At 42.0% G+C, this 24,550-nt stretch overlaps 1 protein-coding gene across 1 annotated transcript; it reads left to right on the forward strand.

Moving 5' to 3' along the window:
- Positions 1 to 474: 474 nt before the first annotated feature.
- On the forward strand, positions 475 to 24,260 carry auh (AU RNA binding protein/enoyl-CoA hydratase). The gene is made up of 10 exons (XM_076284385.1): positions 475 to 709; positions 1,459 to 1,526; positions 1,761 to 1,848; positions 2,380 to 2,466; positions 3,396 to 3,488; positions 4,466 to 4,522; positions 20,940 to 21,127; positions 21,696 to 21,746; positions 23,685 to 23,732; positions 24,022 to 24,260. The coding sequence occupies exons 1-10, from the start codon at positions 490 to 492 to the stop codon at positions 24,097 to 24,099; spliced, it is 978 nt and encodes a 325-aa protein (XP_076140500.1). The 5' UTR covers positions 475 to 489; the 3' UTR covers positions 24,100 to 24,260.
- Positions 24,261 to 24,550: the final 290 nt, after the last annotated feature.

Here is a 24,550-nt window from a genome sequence, read left to right on the forward strand (position 1 = left end):
CAAAGTCAGGTCACATACTTGGCAGTGCACATCATGCAGACTAGGCCTTGCTTCAAGCAGCAATCTGGCAGTGATGAAGGGTAGCCCATCCTCAAGATTGGTGATGAGTCATAATACAAAAAAAAGGCTAAACAGGAGACTAACTTAAAATGTTTTTGATAAATTGAAAAATCTACATTTTCACAGTTGGCCAAACTATCTTCAAACATCAGTTGACAAGCTATTCACCCTTCAAGTTCGTTGTAAATAACTCCTTCAAGTTGATATTGTGGTAAAATAGGCTATATAACCTGCAAATAAAATGATAAGTAACCAGACAAGGAACAAGCTAGGTTATTTCAATGTCTACATTGTCTTTTTTCAGTGTCCTATCCAAAATGTTTCGCATTGAGGGAACTCCATTCTGCGACAGGAATAGTTGGTCACGTGTTCTCAAATTACGTCACTAGTTCAAAGTTGAAAGTCAAAGAAACACTGCAGCAAAGCGGCATGGCGGTCCTTGCTGGTTGCAGAGTCCTGTCTCAGGCTTTTCGGTCCCAAACGAACAGTCTTGACGGAGTTTGCAGATTGCAGGACGCTATTAATCATGCATTCGGTAACAAAATACATTATGTCCGTTCTGCAGCGCATGGAGGAGTCCGTCAATACAGCTCAGACTCGAAGTCGGGAGACGACCTAATCGTTAGATATTTGGACGGTGATGATTCAGGTAGATTTTAGAATTCAACATCACTTTTTTCTTGCTGTTATGTATCTTACAATTAGAGAATGAACAGCAGAAACTCTGCATAGCTTAATCCTATGGTTTCCTAACGTAGTCCCAATCACAAACACACTAGTTGAAAACATCTTGAAATGGTATGAAATGCACCGTCAGTGGAACATGAATGCAAACGGTTAATGTTACAATGTATAAAGTAAATTTGTGTAGGGCTGAAGAGGATAACATTTTGGCCTATCAGATATGTGAGAATGAATTCTGTCGGCACTATGAAGTGATTCTGAAGCTTTCAAGTTAAGACGTAACACATTGCATTGGCTGACATTTTGTTATTAAATTCACCAAAACATAGACTGCTGTCCCCCTTAAATCAGCCAAGTTCTTGCTCTAACAAACAACTGAACTCGCAAGCTCCTCCCGGCAGTTTCTGTTGCTTAGTAACCTTCAACACACGTGATCACCTGAAACTAGAGAGAAACCTCCATGCTGTTTGTAGATGCTCTATTCAGTTTTATAATCATATTTTCCATACTGCAGAATCTAACACTTTAATCATAAGAGGACTGCATTTTGAATGTGAAAAACACCCCCTCACTTGCTTATGTAACATAATACTAAGCAGTTTATGGTTCTCCATAATACAGTTGCTTGTTATGAATGCTTAATTGTAAGCTGATATTTCATCAGAATCATTTCCATAGCACAGTGACAAATCGTAACTAATGCTTCTCGTTTAGGAATTGTAGTCTTCGGCCTCAATCGACCAAAAGCGAAAAACGCCATCAGCAAAAATCTTGTGAATCTGGTGAGTAGCAGTGGAAAATGTGTGTGTGTGTGTGTGTGTGTGTGTGTGTGTGTGTGTGTGTGTGTGTGTGTGTGTGTGTGTGTGTGTGTGTGTGTGTGAGTGTGTGAGTCGCCAAGAGATCCTTGAGCGCTGGGCCGAACCTACTACACAAGTCTTCTAACAGGGCAAAAAAAGTTCAGAATAAGGTTCCAAGTGACTTGAAGTCTCTCAGTGCTCTGTCATGTTGTCTTCCAGATGTCTGAAGCAGTAGAATCTGTGAAGAAGAACAACAAAGTACGCACAGTGGTCATATGCAGTATGGTGCCTGGAATATTCTGTGCAGGTAAGGTGATGTTGAAGATTAGAGTACACTAGGTAATGTTATGAAGTAGTGCACTGTAGTCTCTCAATTGAATATTGCAATGCAAAGAACAAAGATTGCATGCTATGCAATCATAGCATGTCACCTAGCTGGCAGAGGTCAAAGTATATTAGGATGTGTATTACAGCTGTCTCAAGCGATGTAGCCTGACAATAGATACATTTAGATCTCGGTGACCTCGAGAAACAGAGATCTATGTGAAAAAATAGTCAGAGTTTTCCTTTAGGAATGAATAGAATTGAGGATGAATTAAAAGTCTGTCTAAAGTATACAATAATGAATAAAGTTGCACATCAAAATCAGTTCAGAGAAGTGGCCTATATTGCAAAAGTAGGTAAACTCTTCCAATGTGATGTTGTGCGACCTGGGACTACTACAGTTTTTTTAAGCACAGTAAGTTCAGTAACAGTGAATATAGTGTGGAGACATACTGCAACTGTCTCTATACCAATGTTTTTTTCCCATCTATATATTTATTATATGCTTTAACAGGGGCGGACCTCAAAGAGAGAGCAAAAATGCACCAGAGCGAAGTGGGACCGTTTGTTACGAAAGCTCGGGGCTTAATCACTGAACTTGGTGAGTTGTGCTCTGTAACATTTTTTTATTATTATTTCCTCGCATCCAGGATGTTGCCAAGGAGCTGGAGCTGAAGTTCTGTCTCTATCATTGTCACTATTGTTTTGTTGATTCTAGAGCATAGATGCACTGCAAAAAAATCCAAGAATTCAAAATCTAAGTGAGATAAATAAGCTTATCACCCGGAGAGAAGAAATACTCTTTTCTGATTGGCTGGTGGGGTGGCTATTAATTCTGAATAACAGTACACCGTTCCATATCAATGCCTATGAATGGTAACTATAACAACCATAGTAGGACAACGGTTGCAGGCTTCGCAACAATGGAATCGAGGTGTGTCCAGTTATACGGAATTAATGGACTCACGCTGCACGTTGGGGAGTTTTTGTAATAAGCAGATATTAGAAAAATAAGTACATATTCACTTGATTTAATCTTATTTATCTCACTTAGATTTTGAATTCTACGATTTTTATGCGGTGTGGGTAGCCCGCCTGTATATCAGCTCAGTTTTTTTTTCACTGGTGAAACCAGGCCAGTAGATTAGGGGAAAGGAAACTCATAGGAAAGTCATAGAAAACTATTGTGATCAAATGTTTTGTATGTGATGGAGAAGTCTGTTTAATCCATTTGAACAAAGTGTGATGAATTAAACAAAGTGTTTTAGAATGTGATGACTCATTAAAGACTGTCTGCACTGCAACCACAGTTTCCCAGTGCCTGTTAAACATAATTAAATTATCACATTTAAGGGACTGAGACACACATACTTGGGACAAATTATCATATGACAGAATTCCCTTGGCTCCATACAGTGAGCCAATTTGAAAAGACAGAAGCTTTTGAGTGAGAGAGAGTGAGTGAATGAGTGTGTGAGAGAAGTTTTTAAATTTGATCATTCATTCATTCCAGTGTTTTGTCCACCACAGGTAATCTCCCGATGCCCACGATTGCAGCCATCGATGGAGCCGCTTTGGGTGGAGGCCTTGAAATGGCATTGGCCTGTGATATCAGAGTAGCTTGTGAGTTGGCTCCTTATCCCCACTTTTCATGCTGCATTCAAATGTTCTGAAGCCATGTTTACACGGACACTTTTAGTCCGATTATAAACGGAATAATGGCTTAATCTGAACAGAAATTTTCATAAACACCTTGATCAGAATACAAATGCCTGATCCGATCAGAATTTTAATCAGAATGAAAGAGGTGGCGTATTCCGTTCCTAATCTGATTGAACAGCCATGTATACGGTCAATCGGATTGCCTGCTGTATCTTCTCAAGGACAAGTAGGCAACAGCGGCTATTCCGATCAAAGATTCCAAAGCGCTTGAGAGCACCTGATTGAAACATTTGTGCCATCTGTTTACATGGGGTACGTTCTATTCCAATCAGAATAGTTTAATTGGAATCACAAACTGCCATGTAAATGTGGCTACTGGCACTTTGCGGCATATGTTGAATGTATATAAAGATGTTTTGTCCTGTGTTACATATGTAACATGTACATTTATTATGGGTATAATTCCTCTCAATCTTTTGGTCCCACTGAGTGTTACAAAGGGTGTGTGTGGAGTAGTTTCAAAAACTTGTGTGTGTTAAAGCTCATTGAAAAGAGCACTGTCAAAGAATTAATTAGCAGTCCATATTTAATCATCAGGGAACAGATGTCTCTGTTCATCTTTTAGCACACTCTCCTCCCTTTTTGGAGCCCTAAATCTGTTCCTGATCTCTTTATTTTCACGCACACACACACACACACACACACACACACACAGCAGCATCAGCGGGAATGATATCCCATATGCTTTCACACATTTTTTAGCATGCAAATCATTGCCGAGGGCAAAATGGAAGTCTATTTTAAGTACCTGTCATTGCTGTAGGTGTATAATAAAGTATATTGATTTTTGAGCTACTGAAATGAAAAAAAATGTCCTTGTCTGCTTTTCAATTTCATCAGACGTTGAGTGTTTGTCTACATTTGTTTTGTTTCCACAGCTAACTCTGCAAAAATGGGTTTGGTTGAAGCAAAGTTAGCCATCATTCCTGGTGCAGGTAAGACACAACAGCATCCACGATTCAGAGTGTCACATAGCTTCAGAAAGAAAAGAGCTTCCTGTGACTATTTTTGAAGAAAACAAAATAACACTTCAGAAATCGCCACAAACATGAAGGTTCCAATAGACAGGGTTCCGATTTTCATCAGCACACTTGAAAGATTTATTCATCTTTGTGGAATCAATTGAAATGTTGCTCAAAAAGACTGAAAGTCTGCTGAGTATTTTCATGCTCATCTTATTTGACATTTCAAACAGAGATGTATTATATTGGCTGTCATTTTCAAAGTTTTACAAAGAATAAACTTGACATTCTTACCTTGCCCTTGACCCCACTGAAAATAACAAGCAGAATTGTTACCTTACTTGAGATGAATTGAATTGCTCTGAAAGTTGAAATACCTCAGATATATTGCATTGGATCTGCACGGATACAAAGGATCCATGAGTTTTGCTGAGTTTTGCTTCGAATAAGGAAGAGGACTGTGGACAGAATTAACATAATTAATTTTTCATAATTGTCCTTTAAAGTGAATTACTTATGCACATTGAGTGTTAAATTGGTCATAGTCATAGTGTCTCTAAGCATTGTTCTGTGACTGTGCCATGTTGCAAATAAAGGTATTGAAGTGGACTATATTTGAGGCCACTGGATGTGACCAGATGTTATTCCTACTTGCCTCACTTGACTATTGAGAAAGTACATTTTCAACCTTTCATTCCCAAAAGAATGATTTTTTTACCAGCAACTACATCTGATCTGATTCTGTGCTTTTGTCAACACCTCTACTTCAGGTCAAGTAAAGATAAGTATTAAATAAAGATAATTAACGGCTCCTCATCATGTACAGTAGACCATTTTAATTATTTTAATGAAATAAACCAGAATAGTTGTACTCATATCAAAAGTTACTCTGTGGCGTGTAGGCAAAGAGGGCAGTTAGAGAAAGAAATCATTTTTTAGTGTTGAAGCTATTATAACAGTTCAAGCTATAATGAGTTGACATAACTAGATGATGCAGAATATCTGTAATTGCTTTTGTATGACTTGACAAAAGGAGAAATTGACTCAGTATAGTTCCACACATTGTCTAGAAACATTTAGTCTAGTGGCAATTTTGTGTCGTGTCCAGTGTTCAAATACATTATATCCTAAACGCGTTCAAAATTACTTTATTCATACCCAAAATCAGTGATCTTAGTAATGTACAAGAACTCTCTCTGGGTCCTGTATGGCTAGTAAAATATGGTCTCTTTGAAGTACCTCTCTATGTGCATCTCATTACTTCTATTCAGTTGTTCTTTGCTGGGGTTTGAGCTGTGGGGATCTGTCAGGGGAGGTCAAAGGTCAGTCTCTGTCTGCGGCCCCACCAAGACTGAAGCCCATCCAAGGAATGTTTTAATAAAAGGAGATTACCGCTTCGGTTACCTCATGCTAAAAATACAGTTGTCACACAGAGCCCGGGAATCAGGAACACCACAATGGCACATTCAATTGCCAGGGGTTGAATAGAGAAGGATTATTTTTTCCCCCTGTTTTTCTCCATTTCCTCAGTTTCTCAAATGTCGTGGTTATTCTTAGAGGTCTTTATTCCGAAATGTTGCCTGGTCTTGTCTCATGAGTGGTTGCTTGTTATCAGCTTCTTGGCAGTTTAGCGCTGTGAGACAGATTAGAGAATAAATTACATGGCTGATTCATGAAGTCAGACTGAGAAATGTTGTGATGAAAGCACATCACTTAATCTGAAACGTTACACTTTTTTTAATTGAAAGAATGTATATTGATATGGCCTGTGCATTGTTTCAAAATATCTGTATATTTTCTGGAAAGTTCTATTTGGGGAAAGCCACATCAATTGTGTTAATTGGACTGATGTCAGTGCTGTAGGAATTTAGATCTTGACATTTTATCGATGTCCTCACGGACTCGTCACTGCCGTCTCCATTTCAGTGATTTCTATATTTAAAATCCCATCACTTGTAGAAGGGGGGCATTTTTGTGCATACTTTTTGAGTGACTGTAATGTTTCAGTCACTGGTGTCACTTTGGGTGCTGATGTTTTAACATTTCTGAACCAGATTCTTTACTCAATTCGGATTAATCTTTCGGATTTTACTGAATCTAATTGTGGTTTGTTGACAATTTGATGCCTTGACTGTTAAGCCCACATTTTAGTATGTGTCATTGTACACAAACAAGAGCCAGACTTCTGTGTTTGTTGCTACCTTCAGCAAAAATAAACCAGAGGTGCACTGCAGTTGCATCTGCTGTCCTTTTAATAGCAACACTAGCCCAACACCAGAAAGTAACATTAGTGATTGCCCTTATGTTTTCTGTCAGAGCCCATTTAATTGAACCGACTCGGTAGGTGAGCCACTTGATCTGAGGAAAAGTTATTGAGATTGTCCAAGAATTGCTCTCCCTTAGGCCAAATAGGCCTACAGGCACTTCGCCTTTCTTAGCATGTAGCTCACCAAATCTGTTGTCTTGAACGCTATAAAATATATATGGGTCGTGACTTCATGAACATGGGAAATTGTGGGTCCCAAAGCCAGACCAGTTAAGAACCACTGCCTTACATAATGATTGAACAAAGCTGGATAATTCTTTGCAAATCTAGATCAAAAGTGCAAGTTTAACCATGGGTTGTTAGAGGACAAGACAACTCCATTTAAAAACCCTTGCTGAGTATTTAAAATATTATGCCTGAGTCAGTATTTCTTGCGGGGCTGGCTTGTCAAGCGCTTGTCATTATGTACTTGAAATAATGGGTATTTTCTCTGACATCTGTGCTGCTACCCAGCAGTTTTGTAGAACATACAGTTTGATAACTAAAAACCTGACCCATGAAATGTATGTATTAATACAATGACTAAATAAAACCTGTTATGAAGGATAACACTGCAGTGGAGAGCATACTACATACATTGACATCACTGGGGGTAGTCCAATAAAGTACATTTTTTAGCATTACAAGCCACAAATAGTATATGAATTCCTTGGCTTCAAAATTGAGTTTTGTCCTCAACTGTGGAATTGATATGAATCGCATTCCATTCTAGATTCAAAACTCAAGCCACATTAACAAAGAGCGTTTCTCTTAGAGAGAGGTGTCACGTTGCAGCACCACATTATCAAAACAGATTTCACTGGAAAAAGGGAGGTGTCAGAATTGCTTGCAGCAACAGCTACCTTTTGGCACTCAGCTACATCTTTAGCAAAGAGATAAAAAAGTTGCCTTTGGGTGAACAGTTTAGATGCTCATCACTTTCTTCCATGCAGGTATGTGGTAAGCATCATGAAATCAGCCCATCCCCTATGCAGGCTTATTGGCAAGTGTAGTTATGTTGAACTCCTGAATATAGCCCAGATACAATTTTGTAACAGTTTTGATAAAATAATGAACTTGTGAATAGGGTGAACTGTGTTGCATAGCCATATAGAAGTTATCACAAACAGTCATCACAAACATGCTCTTTGATCTTCTTGGACATGGACAGTTTTCACCTCATTTGAGCTTGCGGTTGTCAAGGTGATTCTATCTTGCAGTGTTTCAGAGTTTCCTCGATATCCTTTGAAGATATGGTGGAACAAGATTGTGTATTAATTTGCTTTGACGCAGCCGGCCCTGTCTGTGTTGGGCTTGGTCTTCTTTAGTCTGTCATGGAAAATGTCACTGCACTGCAAGAACTGTCTACACATACACTGAACTGACCACAAAACAAATGGAAAAAATGGTCCTTACTCAAAAAACAAAAAGTCATTATTTTCAATATTTTCTGCGGCTGATCAAGTCACTCCAGTGCAGAACCACTAACCCAGTTAGAGCTCCCTTCTCATCATGCTCTCTGGCCGGCCCAGATACTTCATTAGCTACCGAATGTCTCGCTCTCATATGCTTTTCTTAATGCATTTGTTTTTGAACCATTACTGGGCTTTAGATGTTTTTGTGGGTGTGAGAGATGTGGAGATGTTGCTTTATTGATGTACTAGGCCAAGATATACTGTGCCTATAACAAGTATTCACCCCCCTTGGATATTTTTTACTGCTTTTATAAATGGAATAAATTTCATTTAGTCTTTTTTTACAATAATGCTCTCTTTAATGTCAAAGTGAAAGCAGATTTCTACAAGAGCAGAGAGCAGATATTTTTACAAAGTAATGTTAATTAATTAAAAATATATAATGCAAAATATGCAATTGCATACATATTCACCCCCTTCAAGTTAACATGTAGTAAAGGCGCCTTTGGCTGCAGTTAAAGCATGAATAGGTCTCAATTCGGCCTTTTCTTTCCAAAACTGCTCAAGCTCTGTTTGGTTGGAAGGGGATCAGGTGTGAACAGCCTTTTCAAGTCCAGCCACAGATTTTCTAAAGGATTGAGGTCTGGGCTTTGACTTGGCCACTCCAGAACATTCACCTTGTTGTCTTCCTTTTTTCGCTGTATGCTTTGGCTGATTGTCTTGCTATAAAGTGAATATTCCAAGTAGTAGTTCTCTTGCAGACCGAATCAGATTGTCCTCCAGGATTTCCATATTTTTTACTTTAATTCCACATTTTAACTATATCTTTATTCAGTTTGTGGTGACTGCCTGCTCTAGGCAGATTTACACATTTGCCATATTCCTTGCATTCCTTATAATGGATTTCACTGAACTCCAGGGGATGTTCAGTGACCTGAACATTTTGTTGTATCCATAACCTTACTTATGCTTTTCAATAACATTAAAATTCAATCTCTAAGTTGTTTAGAGTGTTCTTTTGTCTTCTTGGTGGAATTGTAGCCAGGAATACCGATTGACCAGTGACTGGATCTTCCAGTTCTGTTATATTACTATAAATATTCACTGCACTCAGGCGATCTCCACTTAACTAATTTTGAGACTCCTATCACTAATTGTCTGGACTGCTGTTGATTTAAGTCAGTCACTTTAAGGGATAGGGTGGGGTGTGGGGGGGGGGGTGTATTTATGCAATCGCTTATTTTGCATTATATTTATCAATTAATTAACATTACTTTGAAAAACTGTCAAAAATCTCTATGTCTGTAGAAGTGAGGATAAGATTAGTCATTTTGTGAAAAAATCTGGAAAAATGGGGTGAGCAAATGACATCGATAGAGAATGAAAGGCAAGAAGACCCGTTGCAAACTTGTGCAGGTCAAACAAAACTGCCCTTGGATACGGCCTCTTGGCACAGGCCGGCCTCGTTGCCTGGTGATGAGCACTGGAAATTAGAGCTGTAAACGGCAGCAGACCGCCTCGCTCGCTCGCTCGCTCACTCATTCGTTCTCTCTCTCTCCCTCACTCGTTCGCTCACTTACTCGTGCACCCGGCGGAAAAGTGGGCCAAACTCTGCCGCACAAACAACAAGCCGATCTCAGTTTTCCTCGGCGTCTTAATGCATTAAGGCTATTTATGTCCTGCGCTTCCCCGGAGGGCAAATGTGCCGGGTGAAACATGTGCCGCGTTATGGAGCTGGACATCAAGCTGTGGACGTTGAGTTCTACATCTCAACCATTGGCTGGTTGACCAGATCAGTCCTGAAGAGTACAGTGAAGGCTGACATTTAGTTTGTTAGTTTAGTGGATGGGTTTGAAGAACAGGACCCTTTGACCTTTTCTGAGAACTACACATCTTTAAGATGTTTGATTTGTTTTTTGTATTACTACTATTTTTGTGGTTAAAAACCTCCTCAACAATTCCCAGAGTCCCAGTACACTTCAAAAGCCTCTTTATCAGACCAGTCTAACTCTTGTAGCGGTTGTGGCCTGAGTTATTTCCTTCTCCATCATACATATCTGTGCACTGAACAGTAGTGTAATGGTGGACTTTGGAGGAGCTAGGTGCCACGCTGCTAAGCTCTGGACTATAGGCTACATGTCGCAAGAGGGACGCAACCTTCTAGGCCATGTGCAGCGGATGCCTGTGTGGCCTAGTTTGCCAAGGTAACCGGCTCGGCTGCAGTGTGGTTGTACTGTACTCCTATTTATACAGCCGCGCTGCAAATGAGAGTAAATGGACATGTCCCCCTTAGGAATCGGTGTCTCTCGCTGCTCCAAGGCCTATTTGAGCTCCACGTGAACACTGTGTGTGTGGGTGTGGGTGTGAGTTGTGGGTGTGAGTGAGACACGTCACTCATGCTCATAGCCTGGGAGGTGTGATGCAGAAACCTGATCCAGCATGGTAGCATTCAAGCAGGACATGGGCAGGGTTCTGCCTGCGCTGTTTCACACAGGCGTGCAAACAAAAGGTGTCCATCTGTACCTCTGCTCATTAGGTGGGTGTGTGTAACATGCTTGTGTGTGTGTGTGTGTGTGTCTGTCTATGTCTGTCTGTGTGTGTGTGGGTTGTCTGTGTGTGTGTTGTCTGTGTGTGTGTGTGTGTGTGTTGTCTGTGTGAAACATAGGGGCTTTTTGCCCTAGAATACGTTTGTACACCTGAGGTGTTTACATAGCATGGCTATTACCAGACCAAGCTCAATCTTTTATTGGCAATCTAATATTGATTGGTCCCCAAAGATTTGTAGCGGAAGTAGGATAGAAAAATGTGGAGGTTTCCAGCATGAGCTGCAGGGCGAAATCAAATCGCTGGCAGATTGGGCTGGGTTCTCCCTCACCCACATCATATCAATTCCTTTGTCAGATTGACGCCTGTTTGCCCTGAGGAGTCGAGACTGTGCGATTCTGCATTCTGTTTTTTCCCCGGCGCTCCACTTTCTCTGAGCTGTCCCTCTGCTCGGACATGTTTGTGCAGCCTCACACACACACACACGGGGCGTGTGCTCCGCTGCTGCTGCCTTGAACGTCACGCTTGCCTCAGTGGTTTTGTAAATATGATCCCAGGCCACAGCACTTCAGTGTGGGGTTGGGTGGGGTGGGGTGGGGTTGGGTGGTGGGACTTCTAGGGAATTCAGAGTGGGTACAACAGAGAGTATTCAGCCTTTTTTTGTCCCACTTTAACAACTGGCTGAATTATGCACCCATTCTCTCTTTCTATCTCTATGTCTCGCTCTCTCTCTCTCCCTTCTCTTTCCCTCTCTCACTTTCTATCTGTGTCTGTCTGTCTCTGTCATCATGCCATCTTTTTCTTCTTCTCAGCAAAAAAAAAAAGTAAAATCTGATGCAACAATTTCTTAGAATGTCTTGCAAAATCTTGTAAGATTCTCATAAGAAAACATGTTACCCAGTATTACACAAGAACGTCAGCACACAGGCCACAGGCGTCTGCGGGGACATCTTTTCTTTTTTTTTTATGGTGGACACTGAAGTTCAGTAACAGACTTACGACAGTGCAGCCTCATGACTTGTTGCCCTCATAAAGCAGTCAGATGTCCGTGATGGCGTAGTGTGTCATGTGAAGGGAGCGAATGAAAAGCAGAAGGAGTGTTGATTCTGCTGTTGCTATTAACCTGAATAATCTTAATAGCCAGCCAGAGACTCGGTGCCCTAGATTTGGAGTTTATATTATTCATTTGCTACTGGACTCTGAAGACAAGAGTGAGCGAGTTGATGATTTAAGCTGTTAACAGGCCAATCAGAGAAGAGTGTAGTGTTGCTACATCGGCCCCCTTTCTGCAACTGTTTCTGCCTTACACCATCTGTAAACACCTTTTTTCCATCAAAGCACTTGGGTAATTCGTTGTGTGTTGCAACTGCGTTGAAACATTTAGGGCTGATTGTGTTTCATGTGAAAGTGATGTCGCAAGTCAAATATTGCGTTGGTCAATTTATCCGCTCCTGTGTCTGTGCTTAGTTGCAAACCAAAAACCTCTAGAGTGTCTTTGGCTTTAGCAGTTGGTCATTGGCATACACAAAGCTTTTGTCATTCATGTTTGGTATGCATTGACCATAAGGGGAACAGAAAGAACTAATGACCATAACTCAGAAATGGAGTAAGGGCCTGTTCCTCCTTTTTGTCTCCCTTTTCTTCATGTCTGCACCCCCCCCCCCCCCCCCCCCCTTACCAAATGTATGTGGATACATTTACACTATGCCATGCATGGCTTTTGAATTTGTTTTTTGCTGATGTTGACTGACGTGACTTTGCAGCCATTACCATCATCTGACTCTGCTCTTTTGTTTGTTTGTGTTTCCTCTTTGCTGTGCTTTAATGGTTCTGATGGTTGACTATGCACCAGTACTCAGTCAGAGATGTGAATGACAGTGTGATTAAGATAAACAGCCCATCCAAGGAGTGACTACTAAAATAATTGAGAACACCTTTTTTTTAAAATTTTTAAAGAATTTTCTTTCAACAGCTTTGCACAGGGTTACGCTATTACTGTTACACTGAAGGTAATCATTACTTGTATTGTATTTTTTTTCTTATAAAATAAGCCCATTCCCAGGTGTAAATAACATGGTACATTAATGTGCGGAATGCCTCATGCATTTTTGTAATCTTTAACCAAACTACTGATAGTATTAACTAGTTCTAATGGACTCTGTTCAACAGCTATAAGGAAACAAACAGCAAGACCCTTGCATGAAGTACAAACTGTGTGTGTGTGTGTGTGTGTGTGTGTGTGTGTGTGTGTGTGTGTGTGTGTGTGTGTGTGTGTGTGTGTGTGTGTGTGTGTGTGTGTGTGTGTGTGTGTGTGTGTGTGTGTGTGTGTGTGTGTGTGTGTGTGTGTGTGTGTGTGTGTGTGTGTGTGTGTGTGTGTGTGTTACTTTGGATACGACAGATTCAGATTGGCTGTTGCACATTAAATATAACTCTGTACTTGAACTGCCCTGGTAACAATCTGTGTTAGATAGTTGATTCCACAAGTAGTTATTCCTCTTCAAGTATCTTTTTTTTCTTTGTCATTTACAACCCCTCAGGACTAAACAAAGCCCTAATTCAGATAGAAATCTTGCCGTGTTTATTAAAATGACGCATATATCTAGCCATGCACACACACACACACACACACACACACAGGTTGTTCATCCTAACCTCATGGTTATGTTTTTCAGTATTGTCTGGCAGCAGACACTCCTGGTAGACAGTGTCTCTTGTTTTGCCTGTGGTAAATTGTCGGTTTCACATAGGTTAATAGGTGCAAATGATTAACATTTTGACGCATAGCATCTTCCTCAGAATCAAACAAGATCACTAGAATCAGTGATTATGGTCCTGGTGGAGGTCATCACGTTAGTCAACCTTATCTGGTCCTGCAGAATTTCTGCTGAAATGATTGAGAAATATAAAGCAGGACTTTCCCCTCACAGATAACTCATCTGTGTGTAGACAACTCTTTTGTTTATTTATCTAAAACTCACAAACACAGAGAATGGAAGAAAGATTACCCATTGTCATTGTGGACAGAAGTTACTGAAGAGATCCTGTTTTTCCATGTACTTCCTAGTTTTGGTCTAATGAATAAAAAAATAATAATAAATATAGCTGCAAGCAGCAATGTGGGGGCCAAGCAGATGAGCAGGAGTTGTCATGGCAACCCAATGTTGTTACATTATACACACACCCAATTAACCCCCCCGTCCCACACACACATATACATGGATAAACCTCCTTTCCCACACACCCCAATAGCCCCCCACACATACGCATACCTCAAACATCACCAAATTGATTGTGCGTCTTCAGGTTGTAGTCACGAGTCCACATACCAAGTTTGGTGTTGATACGAGAAAGTGTTGCAAATTATAGCACCCCTAGTGGTCAAAGGTTGCTAAAATTATTGTGTCTCCTTAGAATGTGGTCCTGAGTCCATATACTAAGTTTGGTTTCGATACGTGAAAGCATTGCTTAAATATGAGCCCACTTCCTGTGATTATAGCGCCCCCCTAGTGGTCAAATGTCGCAAGTAGGTGCGCCAAACTTGATTGGTCGTGACGGGCGACAGGTTTTGAATATGGCTCCAAAACGGAATGCAACACACACATATACACAGATAAACCTCCTCTCCCACACACCCCAATAGCCCCCCACACATATACGCATGCCTCAAACATCACCAAATGTATTGTGTGTCCTCAGGTTGTAGTCACAAGTCCACACACCATGTCTGGTGTCGATACGAGAAAGTGTTGATAATTATAGTGCCTCTAGTGGTCAAATGTCACTAAATATATTGAGCGTCTTCAGGATGTGGTTCCGAGTCCTTGTACCAAATTTGGTGTCGATACGAGAAAGTGTTGATAACCAAGTTTGGTTTTGATATGTCAAAGCATTGCTGAGATATGACCTAATCTTGTGTTACTCTAGCGCCGCCCTAGTGGTTGAAGGTCACCAAATTTATTGTGTCCTCAGGATAAGGTCCCAGGTCCATATACTAAGTTTGGTTTCAATACATGAAAGCATTGCTGAAATATGAGCCCACTTCCTGTGATAATAGCGCCACATAGTGGTCAAAGGTCATCAAATTTATTGAGCTTCTTCCTAATTGGGTCCTGAGACCATGTACTGAGTTTGGTGTTGATACGCGAAAGCTTTGCTGAGATATCACTTCACTTCCTGTTTTGTGGCTTCGCCGCCAAACTTGATTGGTTACCACGGGCGACGGGTTATCAATATGGCTCCAAAAAGCAATGCATTTGTGAGTCATGGTCTGAAGATCATCTGTGCCAAGTTTCATGAAAATCGGATGAACTTTGTGACCTGTGAAAACTTTTTAGTTATATTGATTAAATCCAATATGGCGGCCGGATCAATTATGTTCATGTCACAAAATCACATCTGTCATCCTTAGGGCCTCCGACAGACACCACTAGTACATTAACATTAACAGACACCAATAGCAAGTTTTAATGTCAAACACATTACCCGTTACAGGCCAAAATGTAATTTTGCTAATTATATCGCCACCTATAGGTCAAAAGTCATCACATTTATTGAGCCTCCTTCGTATTGAGTCCTGAGCCCATGTACTGAGTTTGGTTTTGATACATTAAAGCTTTACTGAAATATTACTTCACTTCCTTCCTTCCAAACTTGATTGGTCGTGACAGGCGACAGGTTTTGAATATGGCTCCAAAAAGCAATGCGTTTGTGAGTCATGGTCTGACGATCATCTGCGACAAGTTTCGTCAAAATCTGACAAACTTTATGACCTTTGATTCCTTTTAAGTGTTTTTGATTAAATCCAATATGGCGGAAGATCCAACATAGCGGAAATTGACGTCATGGGGTGCGTTGAGTTCGGCCTCATCCAAGGATTCCAAGTATACCTCAATTTGTATGGTTGAAACTTTAAGCGCATAGATGTAATGCAAAATCTGACACATTGGGGGCGCTAGAGCACTTGACTCGTTATAATCTATCTATCTATAAAGCAAGAAGCGTCTGTGTGTGTGTGTGTGTGTGTCTGTGGCACGCATATCTCGCTGACCGTTTGTCAGACTGATTACAAACTTGGCAGGTGTCTTGCTACAGGCATGAGTAAGTGCACTGCCGAATTTGACGTTGTTTGGATAAGAAATGCAAAAGATATCGTTAAATAGCCTATATCGGTAAAAGAAGCACGCATTGGCTTTCGCCGCTAGCCACTCCCCCTCCCACACAGCACTGTAGGACTGTAAGCTAAAGCTACCAGTGAGGATAGAAGCAGGGCTTTGGCAGAATTGGATCAGTGTAGGTTACACGGGTAAAAACTTAAGCGAGTGCAAGATAACCACGGATTTTGCAACAACACGCCAACATGCCAACACACACAGGTAGGCTATATGCAGTGGCTCTTCAAAATGACGTAAAAAATGATGTGCAATAAGCGGACACTTCGAATAGCCCAGGCTACTTTGGACTGTCTTACACTTTGAATAAGCACATGACAATTCAAACTGCAAGGTCCTAAATTGAAACGAGCGATAATGGTCCCGAATCAAAGAACGTCCCAGAATGCCACACATGCAAAGCATAACCAGCGACAAGCAACGAGTGGCAGACAGTGTGATGTCACTTATGAATAGCCCAGGTTACTTTGGACTGTCTTTAGACTTTGAATAAACAAACGACAATTCCAACTGCAAGGTCCTAAATTGAAACGAGCGATAATGGTCCCAAATTAAAGAACGTCTCAGAATGCCACACATGCAAAGCATAACCAGCGACAAGCAACGAGTGGCAGACAGAGTGTGATGTCACTTATAGGCCACCAGAGACTGTTTTTGAGTCACACCGTTGCAAATTCCATATGATGCATCATTCCACAAAATGGTTTGTTTTCTCTATCATCAAGTTATTCAATAGGCTAAGCATATAGCCTTGACTCAAAACAGCTGTTAGGATTATGTAATTTTGATTTGTAAAAAATGTCACATGCAGCCATGCTTAAATTCTGCTCACTTCACATTTATTATATTATTATATTATCTGTAGGCCTATTCATTATTGAATGCTTACCTGGAATTATGTTTTCCCCTATCATCCTATTTTTAAAGCAGGCCTACCTGCAGGCATGTAATTGGGCTACAGGAATAGCATGTTTGAATGGGCACTGCACTAGTAATAATAATAAGAACACATAGAATCACTATGGGTTGCCTCGCAGCTTCGCTGCTTGGCCCCCAATGAGGGCACGGTAAGTTGTCTGGTCACAACGCATCATTTAATCGCTATGGCCTATTGAGAAACCGCGCGTGCACGAGAAACGTTTTCCCCCCAGTATTTGACTTCCCAGTATTTGTTGACACACTGTCAGGTAGTGATATCAGCACAGTGGCTCAATTCACACAATGTTTTTTATCTGTCATGCTTCATCCAAGCCTATTCTTGAACACCTGACAGTACTGTGCAGCTGATTAAGATGGTGTAGCAGAATTTCAGTAAATAATTGCTGTACCTGGTGATTGTGGCAGTCTCTTCATGACAGTGTTGATTTGTGAATTCCTCAAATTAGCCATTCATAGAACAAAGTCATTCTCTGTAGGTTTATACAAACCCCACAACCAGTGGTTTCCCATCTATTAACCTAGGTTTATACATTGATTTTGCACACAAGGGCGGCTGGCTATACATGGGAATGCATTTCTTTTTTCTTCATTCTTCTTTCCGATCTGATTTTTATTCATTTGGTAGTTGGACACTGTGGTGAATACATGAGTGCGATCAAGAGAGGTTTTGACCTTTTTTATTATTATTTGCATAAAAAACCATCATGCGGCTAATTAAATTGAAATGACTGTACTAATGGATCATCAGACCACTTGTGTATTAGCCTGTCTCACCTTCCTGTTACGTATGAGAATGTGGATGACGTAAGTCATCCACATTCTCTGATGAGACCAGGAGCGGGAATCGCGTGACTCAGCAGCTTGTTTGCTCTCAAGTCCCACAGGTGTACAGCTCGTCATGCAAACGAAGACGTCTCTTCGACAGGTGTCGAGCAAGACATGAGGCTTGTCACGTCCCCATGTTGGATTGATCGTTTAAGGCTAGTTCATTGACAGTGGGTTATCACTGCGCTGTGGGCTTCCCCCAGAGATCTCTCGGGGCGCTTGCTCAGATGAAACCAATAACTCTCAGCTGTTCTGCTTTAATGACGCACCACACTCAAGTAAAGTCTCAGTGGACATGATATCATAGTGCAACGTCAACCCATAGTTCGGGCGTTAACTGGTGAAGTCCTCTCTGCTGAAGGCAGGCCTTAGGTGACACCGGATCTAGACCATCAGAAGTTCCACTGAATGTTGCCTGTGTGCTTGCTTTGGCGATTAATGCCTTGAGTGCTCTGTAAAGCACTTTATGACCATGTCAGTGCAAGGGCTACGTGTGAGGTTCTATAGGGGTTGAATCGTCTTTAATACCCCATTATGTCTGCCATGGCACTTTTCTATTAATTTGTATGTGTTCAGTACAGCACCTCTTGGGATGCATTGTGGTACATGAGAGAGTAGGCCTACAATCCCAAGCATAGGCAAGGCTAGCTGGTTAGCATTCCAATTGTAGTGGATATTTGGGCAACACAGAGCTTCTGGATATCTTTGACAATTATGTCAAAACAGTTATTTTCTCACATTATATTGCTATTTCTGATTCATTTTTGAATATTTTCAACAACAAAAAATCCTACACATGGCACCTTTTTAGAGTAACACCTTACTAGAGTATCTCCAATTTAATTGCAATGAGGCATTCTATTCTGTTCTAATATAATGGTTTTGTATGAATAAACACAATTTAAGCTGGAAACAGACCTGTTTTTTTTCCAGTCACACACGATAAGAACGCGAGTAGACCGAACCTCCAGATGGAGTGTGGTAAGATTGGGAGTTAGTTATGAGCTCAGACTTAACGATTGAGTTGTTGGCTCTTTCATTTCCTAATTGCAACCATGGCACCCACAGACCAGTCAAGAAAATATCAAACATGTTAGATTGAATCCTTTGCGATTCTTTCCATTGTTGATCCAGATTCAATCAGTCACATAAACACACGTAACGATTCCAGCCGTGACTACCATTGGACTCCCTCAGACTTCCCACGACTGTCACGGACGATCCATCCTTTCAAAATCGGGTTTAACAATTGGGAGGTCTGTTCCCAGCTTTAATTAAATGGAAGAGACCTTCCACTGGTACAGTATGAGATAGAGGTCTGCGCGGGACTGATTTTTCAGTCCCGCACCCGCCCGCTCCTGCAATATTCTATCCCGCTCCCGCATTAATGTGTCATTTTTAGTCCCGCTCCCGCCCGCATCTGTAACATGATGTCCCGCTCCCGTCCGTCAAAGCCCGCATGCAGGAGGGATAGCCTATTCAGTTTTTCTTTCGGTCTCACGAAAGGAGCACACACACCTGAGAAAGACTCCAGATATCAGTTTCTTGGTTCTGAATGTAGGCTAACAACTGAAGTAGGCCTAGTCTGGTGCCCTCTTCCTCTGTCATGCTTTCGATTTCAAGTTTTGACAATGAGCAGCAGGAACAAATTGACCCCACGTAAACGACAGTAGGCTATAGGCCTGCTATCCGTCAGTTATGCTTAAACCCCGTTTTTTAATGCTGCCTAACAGAACATCCAGCTGAACTATAGTTATGAACACTAGGCTACTTTAATCATTTCCATATTTAATTTTACCCACATATTTAATTTGCGGGAGTGCAGTGAATCATCAGTTTGTCCCGCACCCATGAACGCACCTCTCTCTCCCGCAAAGAGCTTTCAAAAGTTGTACCGCGCCGCACTCTTTTGCGTCGGGGCCCGCGGGTCTACCGCGGGAGTGCAGACCTCTAGTATGAGAGCATACTGTACAATACTTTGATTGCAGATTGCTCAGTCCAGCAAGCATCAAACATCTGTAACCCACACTTATGACTCAATGGCTTACTTACGGCATTGACTTACTCTTCGACCATCTCAAGAGGTTAGCTGAAGCAATCTTGTGGAAGAGCTCAACATGTTTGTGTGTGTGTGTGTGTGTGTGCCCCCCCCCCACACACACACACACACTCACATACCGCTCTGAATCAGAATGATGGAGCTTTTCCTCTGCTCCGCATCTGACGTGGGCCAGCTCAGGCATCCCATCCTGCCCATCATGCCTGAGTATGCAGAGGCCCATATGGAGGCCGGCAAGGCAAGATCGCCACGTCACCCTGACCATGAGTAATGAGGACTAACCACCAGATACTTGTGTGTGTGTGTGTGTGTGTGTGTGTGTGTGTGTGTGTGTGTGTGTGTGTGTGTGTGTGTGTGTGGGAGGAGAAGGGTGAATAGGGTTCAAAAGGGACTGTTAAACAAAGGTCCTGCAATACCGTCTTCTGGTTTCTTATCATTTAGTGAAATAATCAAACTCAATCCAAAGCCAACTGTACCAAGTGTTTATGTGTCTGGAACTGATAGTCATGAAAATGTGTTAATTATCACGCATATCAGAGTCACAGATGCCACCCTAACGCTGATAGCATATGCTTCCAAATAGCATATGTTGTCAGATTAAACCATGTGAAGTAAAATGAATGGTACTGAAGAATAGCACTCCGGTCATGATGGTAGTCAGAGATAAAAACTTTTACTCTCCTACACTGGAATTTGTCATCCGAAAGACCGTAGGGAAAGTACAGACGTATAATAGCTGACCCTGATCTTCCAAATAAACTCCCATAATCCAGTGAAGCAAACGATTCCTTTGTAGACACTATTCCATGATGTCATGAAACTGTGCTGTGCCATGAGTGAAACTCGCTGACACACTCATAGGTTTAGTATCCTTTGGAAAGTGCACTGACTGACCTCCACAGATTCCAAGGCCATGGGCCACAGAAATGTGAGGCACATAACACTTATGGCAGTTAAATGCAGGACATGGAAGATCAGCTCATTCACCCCTGTCATCCTCTCCCTCTCCTCACCTTGTTCCTCCCTGCCCCCCCCTCCCCCCCCATCACTTCCCATCTTCCCTTTCCCCAAAACCTGGCCCCTTCCCCAACCTTACCCTTTCCCACTCCTCTCTCCTCTCCTCTCCTCTCCTCAGGGGGCACCCAGAGACTCCCGAGGGCCATCGGCGTGGCCCTGGCCAAGGAGCTGATTTTCGCAGCGCGGGTAGTTGACGGCACGGAGGCCTGCAAGCTGGGGCTGGTCAACCACTCCGTGGAGCAGAACAAAAGTGGCGACGCAGCCTACCACAGGGCCCTGGACCTGGCCCGCGAATTCAACCCACAGGTTAGTCAACGTCAAACAACGTTTGCAACAATCGCTAGCGTTTCGTTAGCCTGCCTCTGTGCTGTGGATGCAGGATGTAAACTGATCCTGCTTCGGTCGGCGGGTACGATACACTGAACTTGCAAGCGGGATATTCTTCCTACAGGCAGTAGGGGCGGGCGAGAGAGTCTTCATTCGCCCTGTAATGAGTCATTTAACCATATACCGACTTACGAAGATGAGTAATTAACACGAAAACGTTGCCTGGTGTCCCTTTAATTCAAACTCTGTAACCCTTAGTCCAATGTCAAAGTATATGCATCGATAACTACCTCCTCAGACCACTTGCATTTGTTCGCAAGCATTCTTGGCTAACTTGAGGCAAACGAATAACAGTGTTATGATGTAGAAATAGTACTATGCAAAGTATTCCCATATGCTGAGACAACACCTATGGTACCTTATTAGCCAACGTCCTTTCTCAGGACATCTGAGATGTATGTTGTACTTTCCAGTGAATATGACTAATATGTGAATAACCGCTGTACATTTCTGCTGAATTGGTGTCAGTAGTTTTGTTTGTTTTTAGGGACCTATTGCAATCAGGATGGCAAAGCTGGCAATCAACCAGGGGATTGAGGTAGGAAACTTCATTCACTGTGGCACTGTGCACTTTGTACTCTTGGTGAATTGACTTCATTTAGTGGCCATACGAAGGACTGAACTCTAAACTGGCCAGCTACAAAAGGCTATTATGTAGTAGGTGATGTCTGTCTCAGTATTTAATGGCTTCTTGTAAGGCATGATGTTCTATGCTGATCTGTGCTGTCAAAAGCAGCAGGCCCAGAGCTGTGTGGCACAACCATTTAGATAAACTCAGAGGAGGGTCGAGTCTGGTAACTAATGCTAGGCTGGCACGTAGGCACAGAGGAGGGTCGAGTCTGGTAACTAATGCTAGGCTGGCACGTAGGCACAGAGGAGGGTCGAGTCTGGTAACTAAGGCTAGGCTGGCACGTAGGCACAGAGGAGGGTCGAGTCTGGTAACTAAGGCTGGGCTGGCACATAGGCACCTTTTTCTGTATGGAGGCACATAAAGCTATGCAAAAACACGCAACAATATTGGCAATACAAGAATGATCAATGTAAGGTATTTGATTGTTTATACACACCTTCGCTTTACCCACCACCATCACTATCCCATCTATGCTTTGTACACAGATATCTTGCTAGTGTGCCTTCTTTTTTTAGTACATCCATTTTGTGGCTGAGATGGTCAAAATTGGACTCGTTCTGTATTACCTGTTATAAAAGACAAGTGGTTTTTTATTATTGTATTTCATTCTGTGTGTGTGTGCGTGTGTGTGTGTGTGTGTGCGCTGTGCCATGTATGCCACCGAGATATTTCTGGCACAGGAAAATGCCAAGGTAACCTATGAAAGTAGGTCTTTTAGAGTTGTTGTCATGGTGAAGGTTTGTAAGTCTGGTGGTGTTTTTAGTTTTTTGTTTTTTTTTAGTAGGTGACTAAGTGAGCATTCACAGTGTTCCTGGACACGCCATGATGGTGATGACAGGGTTGATGTCTTGTAGTCATAGACTAAAACAGACTTTTTAACTTAATTAGCTTCAATTAGCTTAATTAGCTTCACTTGATTTCTATTGTTGTAATGCAGGTTAGGCTGTAAAAAAGAATACAAAAACGCATAAAACCAGTGGAAGCATGTTCATCTGTGAGATGCATAAATTTGTTTATTAGATTATATTAGATTAGTTTCAACTTTATTGTCATTGTGCAGAGTACAAGTACAGAGACAACGAAATGCAGTAAAGACAACGAAATGCAGTTCATATGTTCAATTTAAAATGGTGCTTTGTTCAATTTAAGCTGTTAGCTTTAAGGGCATTTTTCCCTATTAAACCATTTGACCCAAATAGGCCCCAGCTGTGGCGCAACTGGCTGGGGCACCTGCACCATACGCCGGCGACCCGGGTTCGATTCCCGCCCTGTGGTCCTTTCCGGATCCCACCCCGACTCTCTCTCCCACTCACTTCCTGTCATTCTCCACTGTCCTATCAAATTAAAGGCATAAAAAGCCCAAAAAAATATTTTAAAAAAAATAAACATTTGACCCAAATAGGAATCTACCGTATGTGAAGGTTAATAATGCCTTCTTCTGTTTACGTGTTTGGATTGCTTCCATTGTTTTTCTTTCGCCTGATGTGATGTTTATGTGGCCCCATTCCAGCTTTTCAAAAAGCAACCTTTGGCTACACAAGCCACTAATTTCCTCCAGCACAATAGCACCTTCAGGAACTCTGCCGTCCACAGTTAATTAATCTAGTGTTTGACTGTGTCCGAAAGCCGATTTGTATGAGTTAATTAAGTGTAATTGAAGATGGCCCTCTAGCCTGATTTAAATATTTTCAGTGAAGATGCCCTACTGGGTTTATTGCTGAACAGTGATGCTAATCTGAATATATGAACCCACGAATGAGCAGCGCATTTGAACCTCCTGGAAGAATTGTTCGTGGCATTTCAAATGAGAGAAATGTCTAATTCTATAATCCGTTTCATTTGCAGGTGGACCTGAAGACAGGTCTAGCTATTGAAGAAGCTTGCTATGCCCAGGTAAGCCTGGAAAGCCTTATGAACACACCAGGGATAATTCTAGCAGAATCAGTTCTGTTTAAGCCTGGTGCACACAGTAACACACATTGCCCACACGTAGAGGAAAACAAGGCAGGTCAGGCTGTCGCTGTAAAGGTTTAGTCATCAGATTGCAGTCATTTTTTTGTGTATGTGAGCGAGCGAGTGAGAGATTGGAGGAGGGTGGACACGCATGCATGCGCATGCTGGGGACACGCACCCAAACTAAAGATAGAATGGGATTTGTTGACTGGGCTCTGTTGTTTCCAAGGTTATTCCGACGAAAGACCGTCTCGAGGGCCTGGCCGCCTTCAAGGAGAAGAGGCCCCCACGCTTCAAGGGAGAGTGAGCGGAACCGCCCGGAGGCAGTCAAAGCCCCTTTCCCTCTCCAGCGAGCGTCTGTGTATCTCTCCATCACCGCTATTGTCATCGCGACAGCGTTTGCTAGTACCTTCAGCCAGATGTGATGGAGCAGCCAGACCACAGTTTCCTTCTCCCAGAGGAGGTGGGGGGGGGGGGGAGTCAAGGTGAGGGTGTGGTATTGCTGAGGGTTGGTGGTGGAGGGGTGGGAATGGGGTGGGGGGGGGGGGGTGGGGGGTAATTCAGCCTGAATGATTCAGGCAAGGGCAATCATCACTACTAACATTTAGATAGTTAGAGGCCTAACTCTTTCCCAAAAATTCAAATGTGGCACTTTAAAAACCATTTGTGCATTGGTGCAAGACATGGGTGGGGGTGTCCCATTTCGAAATTATTAGCATCTAATATGCTACTGCTAGTTCTTGTGAGAGAAATTAAAC

The sequence above is a fragment of the Alosa pseudoharengus genome, unplaced genomic scaffold (assembly GCF_046254945.1).
Source record: "Alosa pseudoharengus isolate Yale_2024_CS ecotype anadromous, Long Island Sound unplaced genomic scaffold, YU_APseudo_1.1 YU_APseudo_1.1_scf_14, whole genome shotgun sequence".
Taxonomy (NCBI): Eukaryota; Metazoa; Chordata; class Actinopteri; order Clupeiformes; family Clupeidae; genus Alosa; species Alosa pseudoharengus.

Bases quoted from the DNA above. Each gene is read 5' to 3' on its own strand.
- auh (XM_076284385.1), top strand. From the start codon at position 490: ATGGCGGTCCTTGCTGGTTGCAGAGTCCTGTCTCAGGCTTTTCGGTCC. The intron at 21,128-21,695 runs GTTAGTCAACGT...GTTTGTTTTTAG, and splicing joins CCCGCGAATTCAACCCACAG to GGACCTATTGCAATCAGGAT. The intron at 21,747-23,684 runs GTAGGAAACTTC...TTTCATTTGCAG, and splicing joins CAATCAACCAGGGGATTGAG to GTGGACCTGAAGACAGGTCT.